Here is a 17,728-nt window from a genome sequence, read left to right on the forward strand (position 1 = left end):
TTAACAGCAAGGCAAGTCCATCCTAATGTACGGTGAAAGCTGGTGGAACATCAAAGCTGATATGAAAAGGACTGAGGCATTCCCCAGACTATGTGGCAGCTAGCCTAACAAGATCACAACCTTGAAAATAAACAGAAAAACCAATATCAAGAACATCATCACGGAAATATGGCAGCGGTGGGAAGCAGATGGCTGGGCCATGGAAGCAGATCGCATCCCAAAGGCTGCACCAAAGCGCAGACCAAAAATGTCCTGGCTCAGAACTGGGACTGATGAGCTAGCCAGGAAGGGTGGGGGTGGAGCTTATCATGTTGCCAAGGATAGGGAACGATGGAGGGAGCTCACTGGGGCCTTGTTTCCCACAGGGGATGAAGAGGATTAAATAAGTAATAGGGCCAATAAGTCTCCATGCCACAAGTGTCCTGTATTTTTTTTATAGATTTCTTAATGATGTGCGATTGTTCTTACAGGATGTATCAATGAGAGATGCAGAGAACAGACTATCTCAGTTATACCCCATTCTACAGTTTGTTCCTTTTTATGGCCATGGCTCTTTATGGGGCTCAACAGGACACAATACCTGTGGACTAACAAATTACTTTTTCATCTAATTTCCTGATTTACCATTGTCTGTATTTTGCACTTTTACACTTCATTCAAAAGTGAAAAGTGAAAGGAAACATCATGGTTTTTAAAGGGCATCGCTGAGCCAATAAGATCCTCACACACTATATGGACTAGTTAATTTATTGATTTTGGAAAACAGCACATTTTGGTGGTCTCTTCATGCTGAACTGTGCTGAGACGGCCTTAAAGCCCTTTTATGTCCTTTATCAGGAATCTTTCATGTTTAATATTAAAGCAGGTAGAATCAAACCACAAGTCTCCATCACACATTTACATTTTTGAGGTTTGATCTTAATAAATTGGAAACAATATGTCTAAGTGCTGGATTTTGCCAGTTGCTCTATTCTCATTTACATCCAGAGATAAATCAATCTAATCTCATCTGTCCATTGTTCAGAAAACAGCTTTGATTTTTCAGTCTTTGGTCAGAGAAAGTTGCCCACCCGACTGTGTGCCCACTGGCATTTGTCCATGTGAGTGGTTATGAGTGTATCCCTGTATACCCCATCATGCCCTCTACCCAAGATCAGTCATCCTTTGGCCTGAGAAACTAATAATATCCCCATGTCTCTGCTGCTATTTTAGGCTTCGATGGCCTGCAGGGTTAGGCGTGTGTGTGAGCATGTTTGGAGGGCTGAGAAGGCTTACTCTCTCTCTCTCTCTCTCCATGGCTCTACCTCTCTCACAGGGCAGCTAGGGTGGGCTAAATTGGAACATGGATATGCACAAACATACTTAGTAGCAGGGGGTGGCACTGGGGCGTCCTGTACTTGCTTAGTGACATACACATGCTCACGAGGAGTAGGACTCTGTGGCAAAACCTGGAGGTTCCCTTTTGTTTTCATACATCAAGGAAGTCGTTGTTGGGAATAATTTGAGTTTGGCTGGTTTACTGTGTGGCTGCTGGATAACCTCTGTGGATATTTTATGTAGCTCATTGCTACTCGCACACATTTTGGCAGTCGGTTGTCTGAGTATGACGAGATAAGGAGAGCGACAGATAAACAAGGACAAACAAGCAGACACATAAAATCCAACACAGCTCTTGTTCATGGTGACAGAAGGTAAGTGGGAAGAGAGGAGTATTTTTTAGATGTATTTATCCAATAAAATAGATCTGGTCTGGCTACAATGTCTTGAACACAGTCAGGTAGTCTGTGAATCAGGTTGTCAGGCAGTAATTAGGTAATCATCCATTCATTCATTCAGTTAGTCATTAGACAGGAGTCTGTCCTGTCCTTTGGCCCTCAATTAAAATTCCAGCAACCATGTACCTTTATGTCAACCATCTCTTTAAATAGCTCGGACAAATCAGCTGTTCATGTGATATTCACATGTTTGTTTTGTCTTCAAATAGAACTAAAAAAAATAAAAGATGTTCTGTTTTCTTTCCCCCCCTCCCCCCTGATACATCCTTACATGCTGACATACTGCTCTATTTATATTTTAACTAAAGCATATCTTCTAATTCCTTCCCTCCTTTCTCTTCCACTTTCAGAGACAACCAACAGTCTCTATTAATTACCCACTTGATATTTGAGATTTAGATTAAATGTAACTAGATTCCATTAGAACTAACAATTCCCTTTACTAATGTGTAGAATTGCTGATAAGTAATCATTGCTGGAAATATTTTGTAGATCCATTCACAGAGCCAGAGTTGTCATCCAGACCAACCAAGTTAGTAAACATGGCCATGCTATATGCTGTTTACTGTCACAAGCTTTAAAGTCTTTTTAAACTATTGACTCCCATGGCCTTTGGAAGCTAATACTATGGAAAGCTGCATGGCACGGCTATAGGAAGATTATATACAGTAGCTTTCAGATATATTCACTGCAAAGAATTCGTTGACTATTGGAGTGCCATCTTGAATCCCACAGCAGTCTAATCATCTGTTCTTCCATTGAGAATAGGCAAGATGTCGAGGCCTCCTTCCTCCCACACCCCTCCTCAGTTCATCAGGGTCAGCGACAGAGATCTCACCGAGATTGAGCTCCATTCTGTGGACTCCATCAATGACCTACACCGAACACACCACGAACACAGCCACAAAGGTATACACACTCTGAACACAGACACAAAGGTACACACACACACACACACACACACTCTCTGAACACAGCCACACAGGTATATATACACACACACACACACTCTGAACACAGAGACAAAGGTACACACACACACTCTGAACACAGCCACAAAGGTATACACACTCTGAACACAGCCACAAAGGTATACACACACACACTCTGAACACAGCCACAAATGTACACACACACACTCTGAACACAGCCACAAATGTACACACACACACACTCTGAACACAGCCACAAAGGTACACACACACACCCTGAACACAGCCACAAAGGTACACACACACACACTCTGAACACAGCCACAAAGGTATATACACACACTCTGAACACAGTCACAAAGGTACATACACACACTCTGAACACAACCACAAAGGTACACACACTCTGAACACAGACACAAAGATATATACACACACACACTCTGAACACAGTCACAAAGGTATACACACACACACACACCCCGAACACAGCCACAAAGGTACACACACCCTGAACACAGACACAAAGGCATACACACACACTCTGAACACATCTGCAAAGGTATACACACACTCTCCGAACACAGTCACAAAGGTATACACACATACACACTCTGAACACAGCCAAAAAAATATACACACACTCTTCAAACACAGCCCTCAAATAACGCAGCCTAAAAGGTATACACACACACTCCAAGCACAGTCACAGAGGTACTCACACACCCAAGCACAAAAGTACACACACAAACACATTGACACTGATTGAGTTTGCTGTGTATGATTTCAGGGATGAGGCCCCCACGTCCAGCTTACACACCCTCCCTGAATGGGAATCTCTACACTTGTGACTTGACAGCTGTCAATCAAAGAGGCCATCCAGTTAGCAGCAAATGGCAGAGCCGTCTACAGGAAATGTTGACACCCAGTTCATCACGTGCCTATGCCATGGGCTGTGCCATTATCACTTTGCTTCTGCTAACAGTGTTGCTCATCTTCTACTTTTTGGGTGAGATATGATATTCATTATTTGTTTCCCCTGATTTATTTTGTGTATTTCGGGATTACACTTCACCCAGTTTGTTTCCCCACATTTCTTTGTATTTGTCATGTTATTTGCGATATTCCACTAAAATTTCTACTTCTAGCTATGCAATGTAATCATTACAAATGTTTAAAACATCTCTGTGAATGTAACAGAATGTTGCTTTGTGTAACCCAAGATGAACAAACTTGACAGTTTGTCCCTGTTTCTATTTCTCCTCCAGTCCAGCAGGGCGGCGCAGTCCGTATGCTGACTGAGGCAGTGAGGCAGAAAGATGCAGCAGTCATAGAGCTGTCACTGCTCATTCAAGAACTGCAGGCACTGAGACACAACCTGACAGCCATGAGGGGAGGGACATGAGGAACATATGGACAGAAAACTACTCAGATGCAGATACACTTTTTATAATGAATGTGAAATGCTTTAAAATGCAGTAAAACTGTGTTTTACAGTGGGGTTTTCCTTGAAGAGATACATTTGTCAAAATGTTCTCTAAATGTTGTCTGTGTTTCAAGATTAAACATAACTGAACCATAAGATTAAGAAATGGGGGGTTTCGGAATACCTTTCCCCTCTCTTCTGCTTTGGTCACTATATGAAAAAAACTTTTGAACTATACTTTTTGTTCTGTGATGGCAGTGTTGGGGAGTAACTAGTTACATGTAATTGAGTTACATAATTTAATTAAAAAATAAATGTAACTATAATCCATTACAGTTACTTGGAAAAATGTGTAATTAAATTAAAGTTACTTACATTGGGGTTTACATCTGAATATCTTCTGTAAAAATCTAGGCTATATGTATAATAATCATTTTGTTACTTTGCATGTTTTTCATGTGTATAATGTCTTTGCCATTTCCAGCCACAGCTGTTTAGTAAAGTTTGATGATATTCTGATGCTTTTGATTGGTTCTAGTGTTTAAATTTGCAGTGCCACTCGTCTACCAGTTAAATTGGCTTTTTCAGCTGATCTTTCTCGAAATTTAGAAAAGTAATCAAAAAGTAATTAAATTTAATAAGTTACATTACTTTGATAAAGTAATTAATATAGTTACACCACTATTACATTTTAAATAGGGTAACTTTGTACCGATTACATTTCCAAAGTAACGTTCCCAACACTGAGGGATGGCACAACGGATTGAATGAATGGAGGCAGAATATTGCATTATATTACATTGCATGATACATATTTAATGTCTTTAACAAACTGATTATTCATCATTATTGCTCAAAATAATAAGTTACTTGAAACATAACTCTCTTTCTATCATAAATTTATTTCTTGCTGTATCATTGCTCACTCAATATCATGGTATTTTTCATGTTATTGGATTTCTCCTGAATCACGTACCCGACCTTTAAATGTGAAAACAAAGATGATACTGTTTTCCAAGCATGTATATGTTAGTATTCTTGATTTGTTCTTTTTTCATAATAAAAGGTTATAGTGAGCAAAGGTTGATGACTTCAACCACCAAATTTAGCATAAGATACTGAATATATAAATATCCGTAGCTTAACAGTCCATAAACTGTGTGTAATTATGTCATAATCTGTATTTATCTTTTTCTTTGTTTGCTGATTTTCACCAAAGAATCCAACATTGGGTTAAATCATGACTTTTAAAAGGGCCAGATAGGTCAAGCTGATTTCCACACAGATTTTATTTTATGTTTCCTTTAGCACAAAGATGCTGTTCACCCCAGTTAAAACTAGATCCTCTTGCGATGGGCATGCTTTAGAAAATGCTTCCAGGGGGAATTCACATATTTATTAAATTTGATTTGTTTAGTTACATTACATTACATTACATTAGGAGCTTTAATGACGTGGACTCACATTCCTGAAAATGTCCATGGTCTTCCATGAACGCTGGGTAACTTGTTCTTTTGTCTGTTTTCGTCCTTCTTCTCTTGACACTCCTGCCCAGTCCAGCCTGGGTAGCACTGACACATGAAGTGGTTGTGAAGAGGTTTGCTGATTTCATTAGCTGAGGAGACCATGTGACTAGAGCCAGGGTTGCGCCTGGTGCAGCGGCCATTGCCTTGGCAAAGTTGGAGGCTGCAGCGCTGGGTGTCAGACCTCAGCGACTGGACGAAGGGACCCAACACAGTGTGTATGTAGTTTCTGAGAAGGATGCACTGATGCTAGAGGGTGGGAGGAAGGGAGAGGGTTACACACACACACACACACACACACACACACAACCACAACTTTCTCACAAACATTACATACCCTAGATTTGGCAAATTTCATCTCTCCCCACAGCACCACTCCAGCAGCTCCCAGTGCCGCACTCTCTCCCAGTGTGTGCATCAGGTCCGTCTGGACACACAATAGCAATATTTTAAATTACATATGTGTCTCTAATAAATTAGTATGTGTTTGCATGAGTGTGTATGTTTTTATGAGCTGCAACAAACCCCACCTTATTAAGAAAGGTGAGAGTGTGTGTGAATGCCAGCCTGGCGTAGGGAATGACTGGTGTGGCATGACTGGTATTGTTGGCATGGCGCCAAACTGACGCCACCCTCAAAGCTTCCAGCAGTCTGTGTCTGAGTGAAGAAGACAGAAATGTCCATCAGTAACTCCTTCAACACCTTTAAAGGTACCATATGTGAGAATATGAAGCAATTTACATGTATTAATAGCTTTTTATTGCCAATGTGTGCACAGGTAAATTTGACATTCCACGACTTTCTCTGTTGCCTACAACTGCCTGTGCATTGATTTCTATGTAAAGGACTGTTTTTACAGGAGAATCCAGAGGATGTGACATTTCTGCTCCCTTAGAGCACCAACAATGTGCAACGCTCGCTAATGTTAGCTTAGACATGGAACTTGCTAACGTCAACAACACAGCTGTATTTTTTCCCCCCATCAGACTTTTGACAGCTCTGCCTCTGATTGGCTACTACTTGTTGCTTCTGTTGGTTAGGTTGGTTAAGGGTAGGGGTTAGAGTTAGCCATTCAGAGCAGAGTAGGGGGCATGACTTGATGCAAAGCTGGTGTCGGTCAAATGAGAGCTGTCGAAAATCTATGTTCCCAGCGTCCTATGTTCCCCAGCTCAAAATCCTCTTAATATGACACATTAGGGAGACCTTTCAAATGTTTTTAGCAATTGTTTTTCTCTAGGTCAAATGTTTACTGTATGTTTTCCTTGGCTAATATGTTGACCAATTTGCAGGCAAGACTTTATACACCGATCACCACAGTGGCTGAACGCACATTTACTATTCAAAAAGATTTTAACGTCCATCTCTTTTTTCAATTTGATCATGGGAAGATAACCCTTACCTATTTCTTACAATGTTAGTTTACATTAAGAGACACACAGTGTGCCCTGGTAGATTGGTTGACTTGCTGTTTGCAGGTTGCTTTGTCGCCTGGCATCCTCTGATTCAAAATGGTTTGGCAGGCTGTTTTATGACTGAAGCGGTTTACTGTGAGCGAACACTTCTTGATGTTTCTCAGTTATCTTTACCTGACCATCCGAGCTGCATCCATGGATCCTGCCAGCCTTTGTGGCAGGTAGATGCTAGGATAGAGAGTGGTGGATTGAAACCAGAGCCAGGACAGTCGGTCATTTTGCTTTTTGGTCCCCCTGTGGCAGCGTCCTGTGTAGCTTTTATCTGATTACATGTGAAACAAGAAAAGACACAGGTCTGTTTTTATCATCAGTAATAAAATGTACACTTTTAAAAGTTCTAAAATTTAAATAGCCTGTAATATATTTTTCTTTTTAATGTTAAACTAGTGCTTTGTAGCAACATACCTACATTATCTCAAGTCTTTCTATGTGCAGATACAATGAAGGTCAGAGCCCATCAACCAAACTGCTCAACACAAAGTTAATGTTTGTCCTACCTGTATTTCTTTTATGCTTATTAAAGCAGGCAGGAAACCCATAAAACCCCCAGAGTCCTTTTGGATGATCTCTGACCGCCAACTGCAGCGTCTCCTCCATGAACTTACGAGCGCCCTCTTCAAACCTTTGCCTTGCCAATGATGTCATGGCACTCTCTGACAAATCCGGTCTCTCCTGTCTCACCAGCAGCTTGGACAGCCGCCGGTACTCCATCTTGGTTCCAAAGTTTCTCTCCCACAGTGGGTGCCACTCTTCCCAGTCGATAACGGCTAAGCCGGTGAAGTCTGGCTGTAGCAGGCTGGACATCTGCGTCACTGCAAGGGAAAGGTGAGCTGAGAGGTCGCCAAGCTGCGGTATTCCTCCATTCACCGTCCTGTTGTCTTTCGAGAGGTATGGATATTTTCCCAAGCGGTCACGGTAAAAGATGGACATTTTCTGGAAAATTTAAACATTTGCCCATAGAAATTGTTACCAAACTGCAGCTCTACTCTGCTTTTTAGCTTATTTTAGCTTGTTGTTTCGGTTTTATGGCACATTTTCTGTTTGCTTTGGTCGAATGATAAATGGAGAGTAGAATATTGGTGGACAGAGACACAAATCTCAGACAAATCTAAAGTAATTAAACACATTAGTGAGATACGTCACTCAAAATACACTACACTGTACTTCACGCACAGGGAATAATCACCTGTCCCTGGAAGCGCTGCTGTCGGTTCTCCACAATATCAAAGTCTCCCAGGTCCAGGTGGACGTTGTAGCTTTTTTGACACCGTGCCGTGGGCATGTTCCACACCACAACGAAGGGCTGGTCCTGCAGGATCGGTCCTGCTGCAGCCACAGCAGGCAGGGGGCTGTCAGGGAGGTCAACTCCATGGGTGGAGGTTTGTGACAGAGATGTGCACAGGATGGGAGAGAGGAAGAGAAGGATGAAGGGGAGAGGGAGGTCAGACAGCACCATGGCCGCTCACCCACTGAAGTGTCCTTCCTGACAGGAGAGAGAAGTGGGCCGCTAAGATTTATTGATGCATTGGAATAGACTTCTTAATTGAGAACTGACCGTTGTCATCGGAAATGAACAGTTACAAGAATTAAAATAGCCATTAATTGGTTGTTTCCACTCTGAGATAATTCAGATACTCTGAACGCTTGTTTTGATGATATGAATGAGTACTTGACACTAAAAACCATTATTAACAGTTAATAAAGCAAAATAAACAAGTCAAAGGAATTCATTAAAAATAAATTTGCTTTATTTCCAAATTATTCATAACTTAAACATCAGATGTAATACAAGGCATCATTTTCATCAACATAACAGGTCTTTCAAACTTAAACAAAAGGCACAATCAGACCTCAAGTTCAACATTACAGCTTCATATTATTTAATAGCAGCAGATATAGACTGGAATTTGGCAACATTATTGAGGGGCAGAGATGCTAAGAAGGTAAAAGTAATTTCATTGGTTGTTTGGATGAGCCAAAGCATTTATTTTTTAAATCTAAAAAATGTATCACTACTAAGCTTTCACGGTCAAGCTTAAAGTGAACACAGCAAAACTTTTCTCCCCTTTCAGCAAATAAATGTGAAACATGCATCACGCTGCCCAGTGAAGCAGAAACATCCAAGTGAAGTAACAATAATCAGTATTTAGGTAGCTCCACTCATTGTACAACCTGGTTCATTTTTTATAGTGTTGGCCACCATTTCTAATTTATTCACCGTTTCAATGCAGACATACAGGGATTTACCAGGCCCGGGTTAGACACAGGCACTCCACTGCACGCACTGCAAGCAGTTTTATGTTAATTATCAAAATCAGATACTGGGAAGTGAGAACAAGTGTGGAGTGAACTGTTACTACCAGCAACCAGCTCCTTTATCTGCTTCATTAGACTTGACAGATGTCATCCAATAAGAATGAAGGCCCACACGATGAAAATAAAACACTGGTTGAGGTCTTAAGTGTCTTATGATGTTCACGGCAGTATTAAATGATGATCTTTGTTTGGAAGCTTTCAGCATAGCTCTGGCTGTACGTTTGAGCCCGTGTGTGCACTTATGTGTTTGTGTCTGAGTGTTCTCTGTGGCTGAGCCCAAGACCGTGACAGAGACATGTTGTGACTGTATGATAGCAGTGAATGACACACCATTACTTGTTTTCTGTCTGAGAGACCATTAATGGTGTTTACTCTTTAAATGTTTGAACATATGTTCCTGTCTTTTGTTGTGTGCACATATGAACATACTGGCTGTGTCTGCAATAATGTGGATGAACGCATTCCTAAGTGCATCTGATTGTTCGTCAAATGTCTTTGTGCATCCAATAGATGGGAACTCCTTTGGCGTCTCTGTAGGGAGTTTCAGTCAGAGTCTGAACTACAAGCTCTCCTGTAGACTGAGGAGGAGGAGGTGGAGGTGGTGGAGATGGGATGGAAGGAGGAGGTGGTGGTGGAGGGATGGAAGGAAGAGGAAGAGGAGGAGGAGGAGGTGGTGGAGGAGGGATGGAAGGAAGAGGAAGAGGAGGAGAGATGGTGGGAGGATGAGGTAAACTAGAAGGTGGAGGTGACCCTACAACACAAGCACCTCTTGAGTCTTTGGTCCCATGTGGTACTTGAGGATCCATCTTTGTTGCTGCCGTTTGTTTCTTTGTGTTCGCCTCTTCACTCGGCATTCTGGAGAACCTCAAAAGCATCTCCATGGGAACAAAAGCAGTCATGGCGCCTGCGTTCTGCACCGGCGTGGACAGCACATAGCCGAGGTGGGCGTAGAAGTGCTGTTTATCGTGGGTGGTCAGGCACAGGCGCTTGAAAGCTCTGCTTTTGGCGTAGCGCTCAACCTCTTCCATCAGAGTCCGGCCATAGCCCTTCCCTCGCTCCGCCCTGGACACAACCACCGACTCGACGAACAGGCTGCTGTTGTGACCTACCACCCGGGAGAGGCGTGCGTGGCCGACCAGCCGCTCTGTCTCTCGGTGGCCCTGCAGGAGAACCAAGCAGATGGGGAACTCTGGACAGGATTTCTGGAGGGAGTGAACCCGGGCGGCCTGGCTCCTCTGCCACTCGGAGTTGACCAGGTCCGCACAGGGAACCAGCAGGTCAGGTCGCCGGTGGATCGGGACTGCACGGATCTTCTGTGATTGTTCAGAGTCACCATGCAGCTTCTCTGTAACTTGTCTCTCATATTTTGTCTGACAGTCCAATGTTGAGTTGGGGTGCAGATCAGTGGTCAGCTCCCCTTGACTCTCCGGTTTGGAGTTTGTTGAGGTTAATGGTTCAGACCTGTGGTGATCAAGGTTTAACTAAAGTCAGTCTTCATTCAACTCCTACTGTAAAATGTGAAAATGTTTTGTACATGCACCTCCTCAATTTTGTGGTTAGTCTGATCACATCTCAGTGTATATTACTGGTAGTCTGAACCAGGAAGTCTGACTGATCAAAGATGTGTTCTAAGATGAGATCGTTTCTGTAACAAATCCCACAGATAAGACCAGACTTTCATCATCTTGAAATCAAGATGTGTACAGGTCCTAAGCTCAGTGGTGCTGTAAGAGATACATGATGGTTGAGCTCCATCTGATCTCAGTCTATACTCCGCTTCCACTGCAGCCTTTGCTTCCCGCCTCTCCAGTTTCTCTGTGGTCGTGGACACAATCTAAATGTTGCTTTGCTAGAGTGTTGGGAGTTGTGTGCCTTGCTCATGGACACTTTACTGGCGGATACAGACAAAGGAGTCAGTGTTCAGGAGTGAGTCATTCATGTCCATGCAGGTCTCGTGTGACTACCCAGCAACCTTCAGCCATTAAAACTGCTTCTCTGAACTTCATGCAGTACAGCCCTAATGTGGGGCTGCAACAAACATTTAATTTCATTACTGACTGATATGCTGATTATTTTAATGGTTTTGTCCGAAACAAATTACCCCAAAAAATTATCATCACAATTGCTTGTTTTGTCCTAACCACACTTCAAAATCCAAAAGATATTCAATACACTCTGACTTAAATGACCATGCGACTGACTGAAGTAACTTAAATGAATAATCAATTATCAAAATAGTTGCAGATTAACTTTCTGTCAGTTGACTAATCTTTCCTCTGGCATCAACCTCAGACCAAACTTTTGTTTGTACCACTTGTAGTTAAGTCCAATGCAAATATGTCTCAATATATTTGTTGAAAGCAAATAATCATCTCTCATGTAGTACAAATATAAATCACCCATCCTTCACTGGTTACACTGCTCAAGCGTGTGGGATCCCAGTGTAACTGCAACAGTAACCTTCCATATTTAGTATTAACAACCGTACTCTCCTGTATTGTTTTACGATGACAGTTGCATGCTGTTAGCTGTGGCAGAACCCAACTGGATTTAACTGTAGATGGAAAGCGGGTGTCTTTTAATATATTAGTAGTGGTGAGTTTAAAATACTGCGACCTGTTCAAATTCCTTTACTCCTTTAAGTCCATTTTACTTATTTACTACACTCACACTGTATTTACAGAAGTCGATCACAATTAAAGAGATGATTTTGAATGAGAGAATAAGAGATGAATAATAATAAGTATACTCATAATGTATTCCTCACTTCTTTTTATATGATGTTGCATTGTCAAAATGTTCAACTTATGTCTCCTACAGATCTTTGTTGTAGAGTCATACAACATTTTCATCATTCTGCCTCAATGGGGAAGTAGATCTTCATCTAACACATCTTACCACAGTTAGCTGAGAAGGCTGAACTGCAAAGTAGTGAAATACATATCCTGTTAAATCCACAAAGTATACAAGTTTGTGTAAAGTGTAAACTTGGATGGATTCATACTGCAGCCTCATTATGTTATTAGGCCATGATGTCGATTAAAAGTTTGCATTTTATAGCACACAATGAGCCAACATATGGCATGTGTTGTGAAAGTTAATGCTATCAAACATCGCTTTGGCTTCAATAACTCTCTTTACGAGTATAATTTCAATCATCTTAAAATAGGCAGAAGCACAGAGTTCAGTTCATCTTAAAGCTCCTTATTTTCACAGTAAATCTTCAAAGAAGAAACAAGGCAAATCTGAATTATTTATACAAATTGCCATTGTCCAAATAGCCTGGGATTAATTTTAGTATTGCAAATAGAAAAAAAAACAAAGCTATCAAAAAAAAACCACCATTAAATTAAAAAAAACTCACCAGAGAGAAAAGCTGAAACCAAACGCCTGACTCTCAAACAGCTATGCACTTGGTAGTGCCTTCTCTACATAATGTCTCTTTCTTTACAACATGCAAAAAAAGGATGTTAGAGAGATGCAACAGGAAACTGGCAGCTGACTGATAGAAGATTAAAACTTGACTGGTCAAAGTCAGCGATAACGTCACCCACAGCATTTTCTTTGAAATGATGACTAGCACTATTAACATGACACGTTATATATACTGGTCACACCAGCAATAAAAGCAGGAAATTAATCTTCTTCTTCTCATTAATAGGGTGGCGTATTCTTAGTGAGTGCTGCACAGAGAGAAGACTACAGAAAACTATAACAATAAGTAGGGATCTGCATTCATTTATGATCCTTAATAGATTTTTTTTTGTAGGACAAAGTACAAATACACTATCTTGGTTCAATTTGATCTGTGTTATCAGGACATTTGCATCTCCGGTCCAGGTGTTGGTGTCTATGGAGAAGACAAGTTAAAGCACTACTTCACTTTTTCACAGCAGGAAAAGCTGTACAAGAGAACATAACGCATCACAAGCGTGATCGCCTCTCCCCACACTTCGTTTAGAAGTGTGAACGTCGTGTGGACGGATGAAAGCACACAGGGTTGTGCGTGCAACTTTAATATCACTTATAACTGAAAACCTTCTGAACGAGAGAGATGCGTTGCCAGATCTCATGAGAATGTGTTGCTTAGACCTTTATTAAAGACCCGTCCGCCTACCCACTTCCTCTCTGTTTGCGCAGCCATGTAGAGGGACTGTCACATTAAGTGCCATCCCAAACCAGTTATAGGGGAGTGGAAGTCTGTTATTATGCTGACTTACCCACGAGCAACCCATATAAATGTAATCTGCTCAACATCAACTTTTAATATTGTCATACAGAAGTTAAAAGTTACATTGAATTTAGGATCAAATATACCCTTTTTTGGGGAAGTTACAGCTCCCGAAAGATACAGATACAATTTGTTTCTCCCAGCGAGAGAGAAGTTTGTCCTGGTATGTTTATACCCTACACTTTCATGAAGGGTGCTTCATTCAGCTGACAACAGAGTACACTCTGGAGAGGGCCCAGAACCAGTTTGAGAGGCCCAGAAATGTCTACAGTGGGAAAGATCCAAATACTAATGTCTGAACTTTAAAACCTTACTTACTTATCAAAATTATGTTTTGTAATATGGTCCATTTCACTCATGCGTAGTATATACAGACAGTGGCTACTTAGTAGCTTACACACTGTGGTTAATGTAAGTTTAACTTGAACGTTCTAGCTGTGCACCCAAACATGAAAATGTCTGGTCCATATCCCAACTGCATGGTATTATTTTGTCGGGTCTTATTTCGTGTTTCTAATGAATGAGGATCAGTCATCATTTTGATCCTTTGTAACCTATAACATCAACGTTACTGTAACGTTAAGCTATTTTTGTTTGTTTTTATAAATGCTTGCCATTGGCTAGTTTTCCAATTTACTTTTATATTAAGAAATAAGCTAGGTGGGTGAGCAGTGAAAATAAAGGCATGTATTAAAAATAGTAACTTAGCTTCTGACTAATGTTACTCTGCCAGGAAACGTCTTGCTTCCAACTGTTAGCAGCAACTGAAGGGTTACCGATGTTTACGCTATGGTGACTGTAAATATATCAAAATATCTTCTTTTTGGTGTGCTACTAGTAAGTTCAAAACAAAGTATACAGTACAAAGTATAAAATATCGATTAAGACCACCCTAAATCTGGCATTTAAGATATTTTGCAACGTAACTGTAGACCCCCCGCTTTACGGAGCGTGTAGTTCAACAGCAGTAACTTAGCGTTACTAAATCCCCTCACACTTTGTAAGACAAGGCTGCAGAAGAGACGGCTGGAAGTCGGTCCTGCTGTTAGCTAACTTAGCTCTTTTGGTTACTTTAAGATTTAGTAGCGCATGCCGTGCTGTGACATTTGTTAGGATATTAGGAGGAACCACAAGGTTACTGTCATTAGACAAAACACTACATTTTTGTTTTGTTTCTCGCCACACCGTAACGTTACCTACATTTTAGTCTCGCGGTTCGCTGCTGATAGTCGTCCTCTTCAGAGCTCACATGTATGAGCAACAGCTGATCTGTGGTCGGCTTTTATTCTTTCAACTCAGGGACAGCAGCTGATAAATGTCAGTGATATCTGATCCACGGTCAGTTTGTTCAGGTTCAAACCACCGCTCCTTCTGTGAGAGGAGGAAGTGCTGTTGTCTAAGAGGTCATATCTGCCACCCTGTGGATGGGAGTGTTATTACATAAAAAAAAAAACAATCTACCCACTTGTTGCTACTGTGAGTGAATTACAACAGTCCTGCACTAAATACAATATATTGTATAAACTTTAAAAAAACAAGATAAACACCAGACTTCTGTTAAAGCTGAAACATACTGCTCAATTTGTAATTAAATATGACTCACATGTGCAGCAGCATTTATAAATTTAACCTACAGACCTGCTTGCAAAGGACGTGCACACAAAGGGAAACTGCATTAACAAAGCAGTGCAGTAGTCTCCTATAGAGCCTCACCAACACGGGCTGAAATACACTTATACATGTTTTATAGCACTGCAAACTTGCACCACAAATTATTGAGTTCAATCATCACCTCAGACAGTACAATACTGGATTTTATGTGCTTCATTGGTACTTTCTGCAAGGCTGTTGTATTGGAAGGTTTTTTTTATTGTGTACATCCCTTGTGTATGAGTGTAGAGCGCATGACTGAATCATCAAAACCAGTTTTACCAAATTTTACACACAGCACTGAAGTATTTTAGCTGAATTCCACAAAGACATCAGAGATTTTTAACAAAATGTTTGCTTTATTTTTTCTGTTTTTTTTTTTTTTTTAAATCCAGGACAACTCATTCAAGGATAATCAGGGAGAAATAAGCACTACTTTTTTTTATTAGAATTTTTTTCTGATTTTACATTTTGTCAGAGATGGATGGTGAATTTGATCAGAATTGGTCAAAGTAAAACAAAAAATAATAAATGAATATATAATAACAATACATTAATAATTAATTCAATACAATGAAGTGTGGCGTCAATGGTAGAATAACAATGGCCCAGAAAACATAGGGTTGTTATTGTTTTCACTGCTTCTTCTGTGGTACTTGAATAATCACCAGCACTAACTCAACTCAACCAACAACAGTAGAGGAAGAAATGGAGTGCAACCACAAAGTTTTGCACGCCGGCCTCCCAAAGAGGAAACACTTTTTTTATTTAAATAATATTTTATCAAAGCTTCTGTTTTGTATTTTCATAAAACGTTTCTAAAACTTATGTCTTCTTTAAACTTTTCTCTCTTTTTTTGCATTTTTGATTCTTTTTTCTGTTTAGAGATTTTTAAAGTTTTTCGTCTCCATTTTACCACAATGTGTCCGTTTTTGCAAGTGTGGTAACCTATGTGTTTTTGAGTATCTGCATTTGTACCCGTGTGTGTGTGTGTGTATGTGTGTGTCCTTTACTGAGGCTTGTTGGAACAACTTTGAGTTGTTTAAGTGCTCATGTGAATGCAAAGCCTGCACATATGAAGCATGAGGATGTTGTTTTCAATGTTTTTAAACATGTGAATGGAGTGTGTGCATATGTGTGTGTATACTGTATGTCCTTACACTGCTTTGCCTGTATTGAGGTCATTGCAGCAAAGACAATCATACTGAGAGGTTGAAGCTGGCTCTAGCATTAAGGTCTGTGGCCTTATGCCAGGTGTGTGTGTGTGTGTGTGTGTGTGTGTGTGTGTGTGTGTGTGTGTGTGTGTGTGTGTCCGTCCACAAAATGAGTTTATGAAGGAGTGAACAGACTAACTGAAATGGGCGTCTCTCAGTGCCTACATAGGTGTCAATGTGCATGTATGTTTGAGTGAGAATGCATTCATACTGTGTGGGCATTCATGTACTTGCAGGTGAGCCAATTTCTCCTGTGTTTGCACGGCCTGTGGAAAGCTTATGATGAGTCTGTGTAGCCACCGCATGATGTGAGAGAGGACATATGTCTGTGCGTGTGTGTGTAATAGAAGGCACGGAGGGTGGTGTGGGAGGCTCAGTCTCTCAGGTCCATGCTGGAGCCAAACAGGGCCACCAGTTGCTCCTCATAGTGGGCGATGTTCCTCTTCATGATCTCCTTACAGGAGCCCAGCAGGCGCTCAAAGGCCTGCACGTCTATTACTGCAGAGAGAGAGAGAGGGGGGGGGGGGTTAGGTGTGCAGCTCCTCATATAATCCACTGGCCTCACTGTTATCGGTTTTAAAAATGTGTCAAGAAATCTGAAAGTAACACATAACGGCCCACTCCCACACGTCTTCGTTTGTCAGGATAAAAGCTCAGGTTTTCCTCTGAGCATCAGGACAAAAGCACTAAGCACAGTGAAGTGCTTTTAATGCAGCAACAAAAAGTTAACCGGATTGTTTAAATTTGTGCATTTAGATGTCCTTACAGGGCCACAGAGGACTCTTAAAGTCCTGCTCATCTTCTGCAGCCACAACACAACAGGAAGAATTGATAAAAGCAGAACACATCTGTTGCTGCAGCACGGTTGAGTGACACTTTTCTCTGCTACAAAGCCCAGCAGCTGTTGGACTGTTAGTATAGTCAACAGAAAGTCCACTGACAGCCAGCCAGACAGGTGACTGGTTATCCACACAGTGTGTGCATGGTTAATGTTGAAGGGAGCGCACATAGGGTGCGAGTGACTGACACTATCAAAAAATAACCTGTGTGAAGGAACAAATAAAAGCTGTGCAATAGGAGCTATAAAAAAAATCATAAGCAGATTTCCCAACAGAGAGGAGAGAGGTGATACGAAACACGCCAAGCTGTTAAAAATCCTGTGTTCATTTTCAAAAGTGAAGAGCTGCTC

The 17,728-nt window shown here is 41.1% G+C and overlaps 4 protein-coding genes across 5 annotated transcripts in view; 1 reads left to right on the forward strand and 3 right to left on the reverse strand.

Annotated features, from left to right (window-relative positions):
* Positions 1-1,321: 1,321 nt before the first annotated feature.
* On the forward strand, positions 1,322-5,261 carry si:dkey-20d21.12 (uncharacterized protein LOC556245 homolog). The gene is made up of 4 exons (XM_038723001.1): positions 1,322-1,691; positions 2,544-2,684; positions 3,498-3,716; positions 3,976-5,261. The coding sequence occupies exons 1-4, from the start codon at positions 1,679-1,681 to the stop codon at positions 4,110-4,112; spliced, it is 510 nt and encodes a 169-aa protein (XP_038578929.1). The 5' UTR covers positions 1,322-1,678; the 3' UTR covers positions 4,113-5,261.
* A 143-nt stretch (positions 5,262-5,404) lies between these two features.
* hyal3 (hyaluronidase 3) lies at positions 5,405-13,001 on the reverse strand. Its single transcript, XM_038722993.1, has 7 exons — positions 12,809-13,001; positions 8,315-8,611; positions 7,626-8,061; positions 7,243-7,390; positions 6,187-6,313; positions 5,994-6,083; positions 5,405-5,905 (listed from the first exon to the last, which is right to left on the reverse strand). The coding sequence occupies exons 2-7, from the start codon at positions 8,582-8,584 to the stop codon at positions 5,594-5,596; spliced, it is 1,383 nt and encodes a 460-aa protein (XP_038578921.1). The 5' UTR covers positions 8,585-8,611; positions 12,809-13,001; the 3' UTR covers positions 5,405-5,593.
* Positions 8,855-15,104, reverse strand: LOC119905718 (N-alpha-acetyltransferase 80). Its single transcript, XM_038723000.1, has 2 exons — positions 14,876-15,104; positions 8,855-10,905 (listed from the first exon to the last, which is right to left on the reverse strand). Coding segments are annotated over exons 1-2 (978 nt in total). The 5' UTR covers positions 14,878-15,104; the 3' UTR covers positions 8,855-9,929.
* A 592-nt stretch (positions 15,105-15,696) lies between these two features.
* The window catches only part of prkar2aa (protein kinase, cAMP-dependent, regulatory, type II, alpha A), a 49,515-nt gene continuing 47,483 nt past the window's right edge, over positions 15,697-17,728 (reverse strand). For both annotated transcript variants that reach the window (XM_038722998.1, XM_038722997.1), the window contains exon 11: positions 15,697-17,037. In XM_038722998.1, the coding sequence (XP_038578926.1) occupies positions 16,913-17,037 (125 nt within the window). In that variant the 3' untranslated portion in view covers positions 15,697-16,912. The remainder of the gene's footprint in view (positions 17,038-17,728) is intronic.

The sequence above is a fragment of the Micropterus salmoides genome, unplaced genomic scaffold (assembly GCF_014851395.1).
Source record: "Micropterus salmoides isolate LMB-PRFRI ecotype aquatic unplaced genomic scaffold, ASM1485139v1 Ms_hic_scaffold_16, whole genome shotgun sequence".
Taxonomy (NCBI): domain Eukaryota; kingdom Metazoa; phylum Chordata; class Actinopteri; order Centrarchiformes; family Centrarchidae; genus Micropterus; species Micropterus salmoides.